At 37.9% G+C, this 19,923-nt stretch overlaps 1 protein-coding gene across 1 annotated transcript in view; it reads left to right on the plus strand.

The window, feature by feature from the left end:
- The first annotated feature begins 220 nt into the window (after positions 1–220).
- LOC116411739 (transmembrane channel like 2) overlaps positions 221–19,923 on the plus strand; it is a 48,839-nt gene continuing 29,136 nt past the window's right edge. The window contains exons 1-3 of the mRNA XM_031904576.1: positions 221–547; positions 5,992–6,138; positions 12,489–12,579. Of these exons, the coding sequence (XP_031760436.1) occupies positions 366–547; positions 5,992–6,138; positions 12,489–12,579 (420 nt within the window). The 5' untranslated portion in view covers positions 221–365. The remainder of the gene's footprint in view (positions 548–5,991; positions 6,139–12,488; positions 12,580–19,923) is intronic.

The following is a 19,923-nucleotide window of genomic DNA, read 5'->3' on the forward strand; positions in this document are numbered from 1 at the left end:
TGTTCCTTTTTGGTGATGCCTGTAGAAAATTGTTTAAGCATAGAAAAGACTTATTCAAATGTTTAATCCCCACATGCTATTTGCATCTGAAATTATTGATCCCAATGTGTTAAGGTTCAGCACTGACTTTGAGCTCAAGCACCCCACTGGAAAAAAATCACTTGTTGATGTTTAATATATTTACTGTATTCCTGGTAAACTATTTCATAGAGGATGAGGATGAGGATGAAGACATAAAGAGAAAAAGAAAGAGAGGCAAAAGACCAAACCAAAGAGGATCCAGAGGGCATAATGACAGTGAAGAAGACATTAGTGATGAGGAATCAACAATTCAAGTCAAGAGAAAAGGAAGAAACAGATCTAAAATGAGAAAAAAAGATGACAGCGACGATGATGACGACGATGATGATGAAAGTGGTAAAAATAAGAGAAATGTCAATAGAAATAGAGGGAGGAATACAGGCAACAGAGGACAAAGGGAAGCAAAGAAAACAGGAAAGAAGAATGAGCAGAAGAAAGATGCCCAGAAAAAGAAAAAAAGCAGCAGGTAAAACTTTTACATGGGGTATAGCTTGCTGATTGACTGATGTGCTTGAATGGGGGTGCAGAGAATACTTATGTTTCCCCCATTGGGAGTATGTCAGCCCACAAATCCATTAGGAGAAACAATTTTTAAGTGACAGGTGACCTTTAAGAACTCCACATAAATACAGTATATTACCCCTATTTTCATTGGAAATTTCATTATTTTCCTTTCATATTTAATAGATCCAATCAGAGGAGAAGGGAGCCACATAAGACCAGTAGGCTGATCTACACATCAAAATCTGGTCATATATATATTTATCTTTTTAGCACTAAATCTGATTTCATGAGATCTTATGGAATGCTACAAGATTGTTTCAGGCCCATTGTAAAAATTAATGAGACAAATAAGTATTTCTTTTGCACATAAATGTGACACTAAAGCCACCCAACTTCATCTTTAATATGCTACATTCTGTGCATACTCTGCACTTGCTTCCAACAGTTGAGTTGTGTCATATAGAAAACTTCTCAGACTCATTTACAAAGATGTAGCATCTTACTTGGATGCTACACAGTTGTGCCCACTTTGTCTGTTTCAGGCCTGTTTCTGTGCATTGCCAGCATGGGCACAGATTCAGTGATCATTTGCTCATCACCAGAATCAGCAAATATTCTAGTTTTAAGATAATACTAGATAATATTAGATATTATTTATTTTACCTTATACTTTAGGTATTCAATAAGGTGTTTTGCACAAGGTAAATGCCGGAGCTCTTCCCTTTTCTTCCCCTCTGCAGCCTAAAGTACAATGCTTGAGCACATATGGACATGACTGAAGACCCTTAACGTCGATATCTTATCAATTCAATTCCCAGTTGTATGTTAGTTATTATCATAAGTACTTGGTATGAGTGCAACAAAGCGTCTGAAAATGCTTCAGTTCACATTCTACTTATCTAGGCCTCAAGCAGCCACTGGATCTCCTGTCTCTATTCTTACATCTGTTGTGGATTAGACATATAGATTTATCAGTGGCTGAAGCCTTAGCAGCAAAGTATTTTGTGGCAAAGAGTCTTTTCACACATAAATTGTCCCAGATTGTGATTTTATAGACTTAAAAATGTTGTTTGTCTGTTTTATTCATTGTGCAGAATAAAAAAAATCATATAATGTGCAACATAAATGGCTAACTTTAGTTCATAAGAAACCAAGTACTGTGCTACCCTTGGGGTATGCCAAGTTCCCTTTGTAATAATACATTATTGATTTAAGAGTACAATTGCTTTTTATAGGTAGATTTAAAGGGATGTTTATGATAAATGTTCTCCATTGTGTTTGCACTTTTGGTTGTAATCATTAATGGTTCTCTCAGGCATTTTCCACATAGTAAGAATTTATCCAGATCTTTTATCCCCCTGTATAATAAAAATCCATTACCAGTGTGAGAGGCAAGGTCAGCTTGGCACCGATACTAAAAGCTATTTTATATAATCTTATAAGGAAGAGCAGGCCATACCCTATACAAATATACCCTTAGCACAGTCTGTGTCTGAGTTCAAAGTCAGTGCTTTCAAGTGCATTCTACTGCGATACCAAGACTGCTTGCTCAGAGGCTACTGTACAGTAGTGTATAAATCCAATGATGCCAGCCTTTTGAAGCTTAATAATAGAGCCAATTTTCTAGTCACTGTCCACAGGTTTTGTTTTTTCTTAAAGCCTCCCAAACCTATCAATAGCAATCAGATGCAATAATCCATAGCAGGGCTACTTTGATACTCTTGCTGTTGTTACAACTGATTCAGACATCAGAATGATAGCAGTATTACAGAGGTATACAGGGCTTGTAAAATTTGTTTTAAAGCTTCCAGTTGCAATCATAGGAATCTAGGTGTTGTCATGTTTTTAATGTATTGTTTGATATGATAGACTATTACAAAAGGTTGTAATCCAGATTTATAACTGTAAGATTTTTGTGCAAGTGAGGTAAAGGTTAGCTTGTGGAGGTGAGGGAGGGTGGTATTGTTGCTACTTACCTTATCCATGCTATGTCAGTCAGAGTTGTTGCTAAACTGCAACTTACCAATGCAGGATCTATATTCTTAAAGGGATCTGCATTCTTAAATTTTCTATTGACACTGCTGTGGAAGGTATATGTCCACTTTGAGCATGACTGCTTAGTAAAACTTGTTCAGCAGGTCCGGACTTGGATTCAAAATAGGCCTTCTAATTACATAGAGGCCCAAATAGCCCCCCTTCAGCCAAATTAATAGTGACTGTCTATTGCATTTTACAGCAGCCCTTCTGACATTTGTCCATGAGTCCACAGATTCCCAGACCGGGGCGTGAGTGCCAGGGACCCAAATGATTCAAGAGTACCTTCCAATGAAAATCCTGCCGGCCGTATTTACACCTAACTCTCTGTTCTTGGTGTCATGCAATTGTCACCAAAGGCCATGTTTTTTAGTCTTTAGTAGGAGATTATTGTACCTGGAGAATACTCTTATTTCAAGGTGCCTTATTTGGAAGGCTGAGGGGGACCAAAGTGTCAGTTCTAGAGAAAGTTACACCTCTTTTAAGAAACCCAATCATCATTCCTTTTTGGTGCTAGTCAGAAACCGTGTTGGTAGCCAAGAGTAAGCCTTAAACACTTGTGTGTAAGGTGGTTTATCATAAAAAGGTGGTAACAAGTTTAAGTACAAATTCATTTTTATAATTTTAATACACTTCTTAATCTTTGAATTAAGGGTTAATTTTAGGAAGTCTTTGGTTGCCCTTAAAAAGACTAGACTTGGTTTTAGAACCTAAAGAAGTGTACTATTCTTATGCAACCAAATGGACAGAACACAGAAATATAAAGCAAATCTTGGTTCTGTATAGATCTAGGATCGGAAAATGATACGCTCAAAATACCTTTTATTTAAAAAAGGAAGCATATTTACTTGTATACCTATTTATTGCATTATTGAAATCATGACATTGTGTCTTTGTCCCTGTTGAATATACAAATGGAACATATTATAAAATTCAGACTTTCCTAGTATTTTTGCATCAGCAACCTAGGTCAGAGTAAGCATTGTAACTTAGCAACAGGTTTTTTTTTTGTCAAGAATGCGTCTAGCAAATTCTAATTACGCGTTGGTGTGATAATGAAATGAATATTCCATTTAATGACTAAAAAGTATATTTTCTACTTTGCTTTTGGTTTATTAAAAATATACAAGCTATAGCAATAATTTTTCTTTGCCTATTAAGGAAAGACTGCAGTTAGACATATCCAATTATATTTGAGCACATTTAACTATCTTTAAAGGAGTAATACTGCCTTTTGTACATTGCACTGCATTTGTAAGTTACTCTTTTTGTTTTAGCACCAAACACCTAGCGCATCAAGCACTATGTCTAGGCACCATGGGCAAGTCAAAAACCTATCTTAAAAGTACTTAATGTTTCAAGTGATGATCTGTGGATCCAAGAAAAAGAGTAAGACAGATAGAATTCATATAAGATTCTCATTGGCAGATTCTCTTGCATGCATAGAGCCACTGGTTGGTTGTGAAGAGCTAGTTCAATGGGAGAGTTGTGTTTGATGTTTTCTTTCATGTGGAGTAAAGTATTAATAAAGCATGTTATCCAGCTTATGCCATCATGAATAGGGTGTATGAGTGGTGCACCATTAAATATTCTATATATAGAATGATGACAAACTGAGCAAAGGCAAGACAAGGAGAAAAAACACTATAGGATTACTATATACATGTAACATGTTTTATTTATCAGGACAAGGAATCACATTTTAAAGGACATGTAAACCCCACACACAAAAATTTAATCAGTGAACAGCCTCTCTGAAATCCTTCCACCTACCACACTGGTTGTCCAGAGGTTAATAGTAAGGTTGCAACATCTCCTTAATCACTTAGATTTCCTTCTCCTCCTGTAACCCACTTGGCCCCTCCCTCCTCTCCTGAGCTCAGCGCAAACAAAGCAGAACTTTTATCAAAGACAGTTCTGCCTGTGTGAGCCTGTATTCTTGATGAAATGTATGCTGAATAAGGGGCTTTGGGGCCAATTCACTAAAGTCTGAAAAATCGAGCGTTATTTTTAGCATGCGCTAAAATATTATCACTTCTTATATTTGGAGAATTAACTATCAATTCACAAAAAGGACGCTTGTCTGAATTAAGAAGCAATTTTATTGTCATTGTTTATGGGGTGATTACATATTTTTGAGCCATATTTTACAGCATGCGATATATTTATGCGTTATTTCGTAGCATTCGATATTGGTGCTATTACGCACGTAAGCAAGGCAACGTGAAATGTGGGCGGTGACACTCCACCATCTATCCCTCCAACTTTCTGAAAACTTCCTGTGCCAAAAAAATGCAGGGAACACAGAAGTTTGACTATGCCAGGAACAGCATGGCTTCTGGGTGTTAGTGGCTGCAGATAAGGTTACAGTACCTCATACAGGCCTTAGATTGCTGCTCTATTTAACCTATAGCGCCTCACTATTTCCTCCTCTGATAATCCCTCTAGAGTTGATCTTTCCCTGAAAACTCGAGGATGCATCACTCTAGGACAATCACATACTTGATTCTCATCTTCACAATAAGTGTTAATGACCTTTTGTGAATCGGCCCCTTTGTGTGTGTATGCTGTTTGCAGATTTAAATGTATCTGATTATGTATCAGAGGAAAAATGGCCGCCGGGTGAAAGTTGCTATTTGCTTTAGGAAAATGTGATGGTGCTGGCAAGCGGAGGGATATATGCAGTACAAATGATGCCGATTGAATGGGGGAGACGTGCCCAACTGATATACATTGCAGGTAAATATAGGCTTTACATGTCTTTTAAGGGTGGAAAGGTAACAATAGCAACAATTTCTTTACTGAGAAGATTCTCAAACTTGCCATAAAATACACAAGTATTTCTTGAACTTAAAATGTAATTTAAGGATACATTTAATAGTAGATAGCTTGCTTGGCTGGTTGCCATTGTCATTATCTTACATATTATTATTGCTTCTACTCTGTGCTTAAAAATGATCCTTCCTGTCTGAAATTGGATATATGTCGAATGGTGGGTAAAATATAGTAGCATCTCTATGGACTTAAACATTTGCTTATTTTCTAGGTCGGGTGCTCAGGACAGTTGGAGAGCACATACTAATGATGCCTCCTGGTCACCTATTTTGTTGTTCCAGAAATTGCTCTGAGATATATTTTTTTGTCTTTTTTGATTGCATCATTTGATGAATGTATGATACTCGTATTCCACATCATTTCAGATATGGTGGAATTTATTTTATCTTATTATTGAGAACAACAAGTGCCATAACTAGTGAGTTAATACTTGATACTAGATACTTGCAGGGTGCTAATACACTTTCAGAAGAATTATGTCATTATAGAAGGCCTCCAATCTCCAAAAAACATTTATCAATGTCATGTTTTTTACAGCGATTCTTCATCCACTTCTTCTGATGAAGAATCTCTGAATGAAGAGGAAATGGCAAAATTGATGGAAAATGTGGAGGAAAAGAAGAAACTGATATCTACCATTAGAAACAAACCATGGCGTATGAAGAAAAAGCTCTTAGTCTTAAGGTAACACTTAGGGGCACATTTACTAAGCAATTTTCAGAAAAAGTTTTTTTTTTCCTTCTCCAAATGGGTTTTTGCCAGTACTCAAGTTTTCTGATATTGTTTCTCGAAAAATTTGAAAAAATTGAGTTTTTCTAAAATAACTCCCATAATTCGTGATTTATTAATGTTTAGCTAACTATTTTTGTCGAAACAAAAATCAGCAGGTTTGATCTGTTGAGTACCATTGAGTCCTGTGGAGGGTAGAAGATGGTAGAAGAATAGAATAGTCAGTGACAGTCTGACCTTGACACATTTTCATGGAGAAGTTAATCCCGTCATCAGTGTCTGACTGGGAACCCAGGGGCCCACCAGAAAACCTTAAACCCTAGGCCCGCTTTCCAAACTTTTTTTCCTCCTTTCGTTACCCAACCTCTTTATTCTCCTAGGGGCACATTTACTAACCCACGAACGGGCCGAATGCGTCCGATTGCGTTTTTTTCGTAATGATCGGTAATTTTGCGATTTTTTTCGGCGTCTTTACGATTTTTGTGTAAAAACGCGAGTTTTTCGGCGTCTTTACGATTTTTGTGTAAAAACGCGAGTTTTTCGGCGTCTTTACGAAAGTTGCGCAAAGTCGCGATTTTTTCGTAGCGTTAAAACTTGCGCGAAACATTGCGCCTTTTAAGTTTTAACGCTACGAAAAAGGCGCGACTTTGCGCGCAAGTGTTACCGCTACGAAAAAATCGTGACTTTGCGCAACTTTCGTAAAGACGCCGAAAAACTAGCGTTTTTACGCAAAAATCGTAAAGATGTCGAAAAAATCGAGTTTTTACGCAAAAATCTTAAAGACGCCGAAAAAATCACAAAAAATACGAAAAAGTCGCAAAATGTTCGTTTCCAATCGGAATTTTTCCAATTCGGATTCGAAATCGTGTCTTAGTAAATCAGCCCCCTAGTCTTTTTTATTTAAATGCTAGCATCTATTCTTCCATATATTGCTCCTCTTTTTTCCCATTCAGAAATAGGGAATGGCCATGAAACAGGCCAAATGGTCCAGTTTCCATCCAGTTTCAAGGAGAAGTTAATCCTCTCATTGTTTTCTATTCCAAGCAGTTTCGAGGGGAATAATGCCCTCGTTGTTTTCTATTTCACACATTTTCAAGGGGAAGTTAATCCCATCACTGATTTCTATTTCACTCAGTTTGAGTTTTCAAATGTAAACTCAAAATTCTCATACAAACAATTCAAGCATTATTGTGACATTATAGACATTTTATAAATACAACAATGATCGAGTTTAATTCAAATTTATACCATGTCGAGTTTATACTACTTTCAAGGCAGGAAGAAAATGAATTTTAGTAAATCAGTCCCTTAAATGTAAGGTTTGACTCACTAGAGTGTCTGAATTTGCTGTGTGAATAAAAAGACATAGGCTAGCAGTAGGGTACTTTTGGCAGTCCCTGTCTGTAATTGATTCAAATCCCCTGTTTTACTAGCTTCATATTTGCAGGAGGTAGAGTCATTTTTTAATTTTCCCCTACACCATGTGCAATGTAGTATAGAGTTATATAATATGGGGCTTTTTGGTCTACAGTAATTTAAGGGGTTGTTCACCTTTCAATTACCTGTTAGTTTTAGTATGTTGCAGAGAGTGCTATTCTGAAATAATTTGCAATTTGTGGTTTTTAAATTATTTAGACTTGTATTCAGCAACTGTTTTGAATGTTACCATCTACCCTAGCAACCAGGCAGTAGTTTGGAATGAGAAACTGGAGTATGACTAAGAGTGGATGGAAATAGAAAGATAAGTACTAAAAAGCAACAATAACAATGAAATTGTAGCCTCAAAGAACAATATTTTTTTAACTGCTGGGATCAGTGGCCCCCTTTTGAAAGCTGGAAATCAAATACTTCAAAAACAATACAAATAAAAAAATGAAGACCAGTTGGAAAATTGCTAAAAACTGACCATTCTATAACATACTAAAAGTTAACCTAAAGGTAAAGTACCTCTTTAATTCTTGTAGGACCAATCCACTGCCTGAAGTACACAGTTTAGCTTTTAACATGAACTTGCATGTTCTAAATTATTATGGGTATTGGGTTGCATAACCACAATTCTCCATATCCCTCCACCAGTTCAACCAAGGGAGGAATGCTGTGATTGTGAAATCAAGTATCTATAATACCAAAGGTCTTCTGTCCCTGTTCCACACAGCATTAATTCATGTTTTCTTTTAAATTTGTGTCAGTTCTGCATGTGAGTCTTCTACAGACAGAAAACAAATCCCAACCCCAGCATTACAGTGCCAGTTAGAATAACAGAGAAAAGCTGTGGCTGTGCTGTGTAACCAGAGATCTGGCATGTCAAGTAGCTGTGTTGCTGATAGAATTAGATTGAGTTTACAATTTTAATTAAGGGACAGGCAAATGCAGTATTGTTATCTAATCACTTCTACACTATTCCATATACCCCATACATTTATAAAACACTGTGTGATAATTTACCTTGAACCAGATGTCAGATAACCTTGATTTTAAATAGTGAAGTTTCTTCATTGTACAAACAGCACAGAATTTTGAAAGTGTGTCTTTGTGTGTGATGCTAAAAGCTATCTGCATGGATCTCCATGGTTATTAGTTACTCATGCTTTTTATATTATGTGCAAGGAATACTACCGTTAACAGAAAGGAAGCTGCATATGATGAACCCAGAGAACAAATTCAGCTGCTATTAATACAGAAACCATTAACCTACCATTAGAATAGGCTATACATCCTTTTCATCCTTTCACAATAGAGGTAGCAAAACAAATGCAGACGTTTAGTTTGGTTATTTTTTAAGAATATTACATTGTTATGGTTTATTTTATAGTCATTCAGCTAGTCTGCGTATTGAAATACACTGCGGCTTTGCAATAGGAATGTGATATATACTGTAGATACCACAAACTTAAAGGAGAAGGAAAAGAAAATAACCTTTATAAGAAAGGTCTATGTAAATAAAGCCATAAGCACTCACAGAAACGCTGTACTCTAGCAAAAGAAGGATTTCTTGTGTACACATGTTCTTCTGTGTCAGACTTCCTGCTCTCAGAAAAATCCTTCAGGGCACCCTCCTTCCCCTCCCATCATCTTTCGCTCCCCATCCCAACTGTGCTGTGTAACCTGAGCTACCAGCAGTAAAGGTGTCCATACACCTTAAGATCCACTGGCTTGGCGATGTCGCCAAGCGAGCAGATCTTCTCCCAATATCCCCCACCTACAGGGCCAAACGATCTAATTATTATGGTGGGTATAGGCAAAGTCGGTCCAGGGACCGCATCAACGAGCCGATGCGGTCCCCAATCCGACTAGATTTTTTAACCTGCCCGATCGAGATCTGGACGATTTCAGGCCAGATATCGGTCGGACGGGCCCATCGGTAGTGCCCATACAGGGGCCGATTAGCTGCCGAATCAGTCTAAGGGACCGATATCGGTAGCTAGAATCGGCCCTTGTATGGGGACCTTTAGGGGCTGATTTACTAACCCACGAATCCGACCCGAATTGGAAAAGTTCCGACTTGAAAACGAATATTTTGCGACTTTTTCGTATGTTTTGCGATTTTTTCGGATTCTGTACGAATTTTTCGGATCCAATACGATTTTTGCGTAAAAACGCGAGTTTTTCGTATCCATTACGAAAGTTGCGTAAAAAGTTGCGCATTTTGCGTAGCGTTAAAACTTACGCGAAAAGTTGCGCATTTTTCGCGTAAGTTTTAACGCTACGCAAAATGCGCAACTTTTTACGCAACTTTCGTAATGGATAGGAAAACTCGCGTTTTTACGCAAAAATCGTATTGGATCCGAAAAATTCGTAAAGAATCCGAAAAAATCGCAAAACATACGAAAAAATCGCAAAGTACCGATCATTACGAAAAAAACGCAATCGGACTCCATTCGACCCGTTCATGGGTAAGTAAATCAGCCCCTTAGAGTTGCAGCACAGAAGCTACTTTTTTTCTACAGATTGAATATAGTGATCTAGCTTGCACTATAGTGACTAATCTATTGGCAATAAAATGCCAAAGTACCTTGCCTTCTAAGGGCTAATTTACAAGAACAAGTGCACAAGCTAAATGTACAAAGCTACATTTTGAAAGTGAGTCAGCATTTTTTTATGCCCAATGCTGTGTTTTTTCACAAAATTCCAATGTAATTGCAGCCGTGAGGGGGACATGCATCCAATGCAACAAGATGTGTACAATAACACTTGTTCTTAGATAACAAATTGGACACAACTGCACTGAAAATTTTGGGAGCTGGTATTTGATCATTTCCAGCATTCCACATAAAAAGTTATTCCTGCACGTGATTCTTTAGGCATAAGTGCACTGTGTCTATTGATCTTGGAACAGGAGGCAGGACTGCCACAGCAACTGCAGACATATTTGCACAGCTTCATCTACAGTTGCCCTTTACTGATACATCTGCTGCACACATTGCATTGAGAAAAACACTAATATGTATCTTAAAGCTATTCAATTGAACACAGAGCCACGGAATTCCCCCCTAGTGCTCTGTATCTCCCTTTGATAAACATGTCCCTATGAGTGTCTTTGAAGACCTTCTTTTAAATAAAGCCAATTATGCCATGGTTCTCTGTTTTAACATTTATTTATCAAAAATTAACATCATAATTAAAATAGAATAAGGGTCAAAATATCAGAATGAATGTATGTAACACCGAGGAAAAAAATCTTAACACAGACAGGATATCCATACCTCAAAGGATAGCACACAGATTTATTTCTGGCATTTTGCATGATTTTTTTTCATATTAAAAAATGGCTTGTAATTGGCAGAAACTATACGAATTATAAAAAACATTGCAAAATAGTGTTGTACAAGGTATAGGAAGGGTTCTTAAAATGTCTCTTTGAATTAAAACAAATGCTTAATACCATTATTCAGCTCTCATCATAGCCATTCTTTAGCTTCTAGACAATGTTGGTTGTAACAAATTGCCCTATATTTATATAAAATGGCTTAAAAAACTTCTAGCTTCAGTGAGTGAGGCTAGAGTTCGGATACCCATTAATGGTTATATTAACATGTAATTAACAGGGGTTTTACTAAATCATATCATTTACTTCATTTACTGTAGATTGCTACAGGGAAATCTACTCTTAATATAATATATATGTTTACTTTGTCCCTTATCATTCATTAAGCTCTAACAGTATAATTAAAAAGACTGGAGAAGTAAATTACTGTATTTAGATGCTGAATTTGTTTTATAATATGTGTAGTCATGGAGACATTATAAATGTGTTGGTCATTCTGTTGTAAGGATTGTTTTAAAATAGGTTATAATTACAGAAACAGGATCAGACAATAAAGTCTTTGGATGATTATGCACCAAAAAGCTTTCTAGAGGAAAGACACAAAGGTGTCTCTTGAATATATTATATAAAAAAAGGGTCTTTTACATGGCGACATTCCATGTAAATCAATCTCTGAAGCAATTCCACTGGCAGATGCAACAAATGGGTTTAATAAGAAGATGAACAGCCAAACAAGTTTTTTTTTCTAAGGCTGATGCCACACGTTTTTACGCTGCGTATTTTCTAATTCTCTCAGCGGTTGAAAAACGCCCGATATCATCATCCATAGAAATAACTTGAAAAGACTCGAAGCAAACCACACAATGCAGAAATATGCTAGAAAACGCCTCAGCATGGATTTTTCAAGCGTTGGCCGAAATACGCCATTGTTTGCACAGCAACCTATTCCTGTGTATACACAAAGGCAGCTGCCAGACCTAGCGGAAATACGCGGTGTTTTTTACTATTTTGCTATATTAGCACCATGGAAACGGGATTTGCTACATCACCAGTACTAGGCTGAAAAACGCCATAGTCAGGGGCTGTGTGGCTTGTGCGGCGTTTTTAGGCTGAGAAAATACGCAGCGTAAAATTGCCACGTGTGGCATCAGCCTAATAAGAAAATATCCACATCTCCACAATGACCAACAGGGCACACTGCTACGCACCTTTTGTGGGGGTCTGCTGTTTAATTAGCTCCTGCATTTTAGATTTTGACACCCATTCAGCATATGAATAAAGTAGGGTTTGCATTTAGAAACAAATTATAATTGTACAGTAATAGGATCTGAAATGCTTGGGACCTGGAGTTTTCTGGATAAGGGATCTTTCCATAATTTGGATCAATACACCTTAATCTACAAAACATCATTCAAATGTTAAAGAAACCCTAGCTTTCTGAATAATGGGTTTCTGCATAAGGATATGTAACGCTGAAACAAAGCAGAAGTAACACAAAATATTTTACAATGTAGCTTTTACTATTATTTTTTATTTTCAGGGATGCTCAGAAGTTTGTGGAGAAGTTTGAAGGGGCTTTGGGAAAGGGGAAAGGAAAAAAATTCTATGCATATAAAGTAATGATGTTAAAGGTAAGTAATACTAATTTTTTTTTTAATAAGAAGATTCCACAAGGCTTCATATCTCTGAAAGGAAAAGATTTCAGCAAAATATATTTGTATTTGTTTCCACAATAACCATGGCAATATGCTGCTGTGTTATTTATTTAATTAGGTTTCAAAAGGTGGAAAATATTCTGCATTAGAAAATATCACTTACTGTACATGTTCAAGGATATCTAGGTTTCGTGACTGGGAAGGCCTTGGGAGGTGTATGTGACCTCATTGTATCCTTGGATTATATAGAAATAATGTTTGCAGTGTACACAACCCCAACCACAGCATACAGCTCAAATAGAGCTTTCCAAAGGTAATCATTTGTTCTTGAGGGTTGCTTGCACAAATACAATACCTTCATAGCTAGGAATCTGTACAATACTCAACTATACCTCGGCAAACAGGCATACTGTGCTGGTCAAAACATAGAGCATATAAATGCAGCTATTCAGTCCCATACATTCTGTACTATATATCATATATATCTGTACTATGTTAGCTCTTGGTAACCCAAGGATTAAACCTCACCAAACAAGCAAATCTTACCATGTATGGCCACCTTTAGTCTTATCTCTTTCCTTTCCTTTATCTTCAAGCCTTTAAGTATCACTTTTGAGTGATAAATGTTTGAACTTCTTTCCCTTTATTGATATTTTTCTTCATTTTACCTGGCTTTCTCACTGTCTTTCCAGTTTATTAACCTTTGTTATACTACACTGTTCACATACCTCCCAACATTTGAAAAATGAAAAGAGGGACAAAAAGATTTGGTGTGCGCAGCGCAGAAATTTTTTTGACCACGCCCACCTTTGTGGCCATGCCCCAATTAACACACCCCATTTTTTTCTAAAAATACTCCAAGTATATAGTTTAAATAATGAGATCAGATGCAAATGTGCTATACCCTCATACTGTATTACCTAAGGAAAACAATATAGCAACTCCTACATATAAAATACGTTGTACAAATATAGAGATAAGGCAGTCAGTTATAAGTGAGTTATAACTATGTACCAGATTTTCCCCCCATACACAGTGCTCCCAATGGCCCAATAGACAGTACCCCCCATACACAGTACCGCAATACACAGTGCCCTTCTTACACGGTGCCCCCCCAATACACAGTACCCTTCATACAGCGCCCCCCAATACACAGTGCCCCCCAATACATAGTACCCTTCATACAGTGCCCCCCAATACACAGTGCCCCCCCCAATACACAGTACCCTTCATACAGCGCCTCCCAATACACAGTGCCCTTCATACACAGTACCAATACAGAGTGCCCCCAATAAACAGTGCCCCCCAATACACAGTACCACCCATACACCGAGCCCCCCATACAGTGCCCTTCATACACAGTACCAATACACAGTGCCCCCCAATACACAGTGCCCCCAATACACAGTTCCCCCAATACACAGTACCCTTCATACAGTGCCCCCAATACACAGTGCCCTCCCAATACACAGTACCCTTCATACAGCGCCCCCCAATACACAGTGCCCTTCATACACAGTACCAATACACAGTGCCCCCCAATACACAGTACCACCCATACACAGAGCCCCCCATACACAGTGCCCTTCATACACAGTACCAATACACAGTGCCCCCCAATACACAGAGCCCCCCCATACACAGTACCCTTCATACACAGAGCTCCCCCCAATACACAGAGCCCCCCCAATACACAGAGCCCCCCAATACACAGAGCCCCCCATACACAGTACCCTTCATACACAGAGCTCCCCCAATACACAGAGCCCCCCCCATACACAGTACCCTTCATACACAGAGCTCCCCCAATACACAGAGCTCCCCCCAATACACAGAGCCCCCCCCCAATACACAGAGCTCCCCCCCAATACATGCTCCTACTTCTTCTTCGCTTCCTCTCCTTATGCGGCTCCATGTGCGGCGGTGCCAGACCCTTTTATAAGGTTGCGCTGTGTGACGTCAGTACGCACGGGGCGCAACCTTATAAAAGGGCCTGGCACCGCCGGAGAAGCCGCCACATAAGGAGAGAAGCCGCGCAAGGAGCAGGAGCGCTCGGCTTCAGCAGGTGCATCCTGCTATCGCGGATCGTTCCATGAATGTTACAGAAATGCGGGACATTCATGGAACGATCCGGGACAGCGGGATACACTATAAAAAGCGGGACTGTCCCGCCCAAAGCGGGACTGTCCCGCCCAAAGCGGGACAGTTGGGGGGTATGTGTTCAGCCTTCCCTCCATTTAAACTTTAATGGTTATGGTGCATAGGGATATTTATCGCTAGTGAGTAAATTTGCACTACCACGGACAACAAATCTCCTAAAAAAGCTTTCCCACCAGTAATAATGTAAATCTCTGTTGGGAAAACATGTCCAAAGTCTTTTGAAACTTCCACGGGAGTTATTAACATTACTGCCATTGCAAAGCATTTTCAGTGCTTTATTTTATATTTAATAAAAGGCACTAAGTTTGCCAAGGTGTAGTAACCCATAACAACCAATTAGAAGGGAGAATTTACTAGTCTAAAACTGGTTTAAAAGCAAACATCTTATTGGTTGCCATTACATTTGGGGGTTAGAGTCTACAATAGAACATCAAAACTCTTCAGATTTCTTCCCCCCACTTTTCTGGAATACATTTCCCCTCTTTTAAACTTTCTCGTAATTCTGAAGAATTCAAAAATTGCATAAAACATACTTCTTTCCTTGATATTTTTCCCAGCCCCAAACCTTTGAGGTCACTTATGACCTGGAAGACAGGGTGAAAAGTGCAAAATAGGTCACAATCCACCATTCAGACGTGCAAGTTTGCCCTAAGGCAAGTTGTAAGGACAGAGCTGGCCTGTGCTAACCAACACTGTGTTCTACACCTTGCACCATACCTCCCAACTGTCCTGATTTTTAGGATAGTCCCGATTTCAACAGCTTAGCCCGCAGTCCTGGAGTCATTTTTTCCCTTTGATCTCCTGCACTGAACCCCAAAAAAGATACAAAGTTTCTCAAACTTAATTAGATAAGTAGGCTTTTGGCAGAAAGCCCAGAATACTCAATGCCTGCACACAGATACAACTGTAACTAATAAGATAAACGGGTATCTTGGGGGAACTGAGACTTGGCTCTTAAAGTGCAAAGTTTGTAAAATAGGGGGTGTGGCCACAAACAGCCCATTTGTTTTTATGCCACTTTACATTTTTTAAATGTTGGAAGCTATGCTTACACTGGATTTTTAACCAATGCAATATGCAGGTTGCAGCTAACACAAATACTCCCTGCATGAAAACTATATTATTATGTACTCTATACTGTATGCTTTGCTGTATTTACACTTTACTTCTTATTAATAATAATATGCAAATACTGTTCTTTGCTGCAGTTCTACACTCCATGAACATAGATGCACCGTAGATGTAGCAAAAAGACTGAAATATAATTAATTAGGCCATTTTACTTTTAGTGCTCAAAAATGAGGCCCACAAATTGTGCTTTGCTTCTCCACCACAAATTACAGTTTTCTAAAGCTCATAACAATCAGTCTCTGTTGAGGCTAATTCTCTCTGGTTATTTCATATTTAGCAGTTATGTCATAAGCACTCCCATTTATGCCTCCCTGGGAACCCTGTACCATGCATCCCCCCAGTATACAGATTTTGTATTTTGAGTACGCTGTCAGGATTTTTGACAATGGACACATACAGTGACCCCAACATCTGTTCTAACAACAAAAAAGCAGATGGCACTCAGAACTACAAACAAGGGTAAAACCCTTTTTTTTAAAGTTTATTGCGGAAGTGCAACGTTTCGGGGCAATATGACCCCTTTATATTGCCCCGAAACGTTGCACTTCCGCAATAAACTTTAAACAAAAAGGGTTTTACCCTTGTTTGTAGTCCTGAGTGCCATCTGCTTTTTTGTTGTTACAGTGTTTTTGGGGGGTGCCGATCCCCTCAGCAGTGTGCACCGGACATAGAATTTTGGAGCGCTAGGGTGTGCGGATAAGGTCTCTGTGGCCCAACATCTGTTCTGTCATCACTATACATTTTTTTCAATCTAAATATCTATTATATGCAGTAATATATTAGCATTATTGCTGAATATATGTAGCGTGCAATTAAATCACTTTAAAATTGACTGCCTTTTTTTCTCAGCTGGGCTTATATTTTCAGTATTTGTGCACTTGTACATCTAGCAAGCTTTTTACTTGCAGTGACTAGGTTATTGACTTGTCTATGTGTAGCTGAATTTCCCAGCAGGCATATTACTGGGATGTGACCATGCTCTAAATTTAACGTACGCCATTCTTAAAATATACATAGCAATATATAGGTAGTTGTGTTTTGTTTCTCAGATGTAATAACATTTAAAGGAATGCTAGAATGTTACCAGTCTATACTGTATTTTGTATTCAAAGCATGGACTTAAGGCCCTGAAGTATAGAGGAGATTACATTATAAGTTATATGCAGTCAATACTGTAATAAATTAACAAAACTTTAATGGTTGCTTGGTATTTAATCACTGCCTAACATACATTTGAAAGGGAAGTCAATATCTATGCAGTCAGTGAACTCATTATTTATTTTAAGTTGTATCGTCTGTAGTGTAATTTATTCCATTTCAGCACTGAGGCCACGCAGGCCTAACGGAAGTAAAAACTGAGAAAGCAACCAAATCAATTTCATTAGTCTTTAGAGTGGGAAGGCAGTGGTAGAAGGGAATAGAAATCATCATAACATGAAAACAAAGACAAATAAATAATAAAAACACATTCGAAATATTTGACATCGTCAAAAATATATATTTTGCCAGTATTGACTCTTTAAATTACAAATAGTACAAGAAATATCAGGGTTTGAGTATGTAGTGGCCTCAGATAAAATTATAGTAGCCAGAAAAAAATGTATGATGTCATTGATGATGTCACTTCAATAATGTCACCTGTTCTGGAAAATCAGATGCAATGCAGTCCAATTCAGATGAGTTTAGAAACATGCTATAATTCCTAACTAGGAAAAACGCTCCAACAATAGTAGAACCAACATGCTTACAAGATTAAACAGTTATATATATATCCAGGGGTAAGGAGTGTTAATACAAACTGCTTTGTTTCACTCTGCTTGGGCATTTGGTTATAGATTATTTTACACTAGAAAGCTTATTGTAATGCCATGATAAAAAAAATTAATAAAATAAATAAAACTGTTTTTTGATGTTAATGCGTTTCAGCACAATACATTGCAACAAATATCTGGAACATTCTGCCACAAAATGTGTCAGACATTTGGAAGAGGGTCACCATTTAGGAACGCCATGAAGGATTATACAGTATAAAAGAATTTGTAAAATGTACAACAGATATTCTGTTGAAAACAATGGCTCAGTAAATTCTTCTTGCTGATTGGTTGCTATGGGTACTAGACCTGGAACAACCTTTTTTGTTACATACCCTGACTGAATGATATCAGGTGTGTTTAAGGATAAGGTATTTAAGACAAACCTGGAGAAAAAAAACATAGTTCAATCTAATCTAATAATAATAATGGGATAATGGTATGGTTATGCAGTAATACAGTATCTTTTCTCTTAAAAGTATGTATGGGGGGTGGAATGTACAAAAACACATGATAAATATCATGGTTCCATTCCAACTTCATTGTCACCATTGTTTACATTGTAACCACATTTTCAACATAATCAGTACCTTTTCAGACAAATTCACAAAATGTAATGCCATTAACAGTTTTCTATTTGGCTTCTTGGCAAATTGATTTGTTTCATTTATTTACTTCCGTTAGCTGCTAATGTCAGTCAGCTTCACAGTCTGGCACTGTAAAAGCAGTAATGGCATGAGATAACTACAGGACATGTGGTAATTGATTGCTCTTTGTTCTGTGTGTACTTGTAGCATGAGTACCATCATTACTTAAATAGTGTAGAAAAGTGCATCACCTTAGTATTTGTCCCTCATTCACCTGGAACATCAATACCCAACATTTGATTGGGTTAGTGTCTGACCACTGCTGTCATCAATAAGCACCACCTTTTATCTAGTCAACACACACAGGAGAAAAATTGAATGGACTAAGAGTTTCCTAAAAGTTAAAATATGCTAACCAATTATGGGTTAAGAAACCCTTGTACCAATCAGATAGTGTGATATACCCTTTAATGCATGATGGTTGCTTTAGTTCATCATCATTGCTGGTGACCTAATGAATGCAAAGGATCATCCAAGGAGTGTCCTGCTGCCTGCACACCCTGCTTACAATCATCATTGCAGGTATTCACAACACATTTCTTTCTAGCACTATTAGGGTAAAGGCAGACAAGAAGATTTGTAACCTGCAAGAAATCTGTGATACCCATGGGCAACAAATCTCTGAAAATACCTTAGCATTGGTGTCAGTGTGAATCGCTGGCTGTAAAACATATGATTCATATTAGAAGTGTCAGAAATTGCCTTCTCCTGCATTTTTCAACAGTTATGTATTTTATATGTCTTACTGCCAGTGAATCACACTGACACCAATGCTAAGGTATTTTCAAGATAATTGTCTCCCTTTTTGCCGTTCCACTGTAACAGCAGCAAGCCAAAATTGCCCAGCAGGCTCCCAGTGTTTACGGACAAATATGCCTGAAAGAATGCTTATGCTTTTGTTTGGTCATCTTACTTTGGGAAAAATGGAGGCATTTATGGGATGTTTACAACCTGTTAAAATATATACTTTATAGGTAAACCAGTATGGCTGCCCCCATTCAAATAAGAAATGTGTAAATAAATAACATTAGTCACACACAGGGTTTATTTTGGTAGGATGTAAATGCATTGACCGTGCATATTATAAGACAAAGAGTGATTGCCAGATGGCATGGCAGAAGTGTTGATAGGGCAGGTCCATGCAATTTAGATCAACTATGTCCCCCACACATGCTATTGGTTAATCAGGCACATTTCTGGTTTTAAGGAGACGCACATGCACAGATGATCCTGTAGTTCATTTAGAACTTGACCAAACAGAAAAAATTGTGAGTATCCTGCACTTTTAAAGGAGAAATAAATCCTAACTAAAGAAATAGGCTAGAAATGTCATACATTATGTTTGGGGCTTCTGTACCAGCCCAAGGCAACACAGCCCTTTAGCAGTGACGATCTGTGCCCCCAAAGATGCCCCAGTAGCTCCTCATCTTCTTTTCTGCTGATTCACTGCACATGCTCTGTGCTGCTGTCACTTACCTGAGCTTAGGGGCCCACTCACAATATACAACATATAAAGAATATAAAAGAAGTCACAATACAAGGCTGATTAGTAGTAATGAGAGAAATTTTTT

The sequence above is a fragment of the Xenopus tropicalis genome, chromosome 6, assembly GCF_000004195.4.
Source record: "Xenopus tropicalis strain Nigerian chromosome 6, UCB_Xtro_10.0, whole genome shotgun sequence".
In the NCBI taxonomy this organism is placed as follows: Eukaryota; Metazoa; Chordata; class Amphibia; order Anura; family Pipidae; genus Xenopus; species Xenopus tropicalis.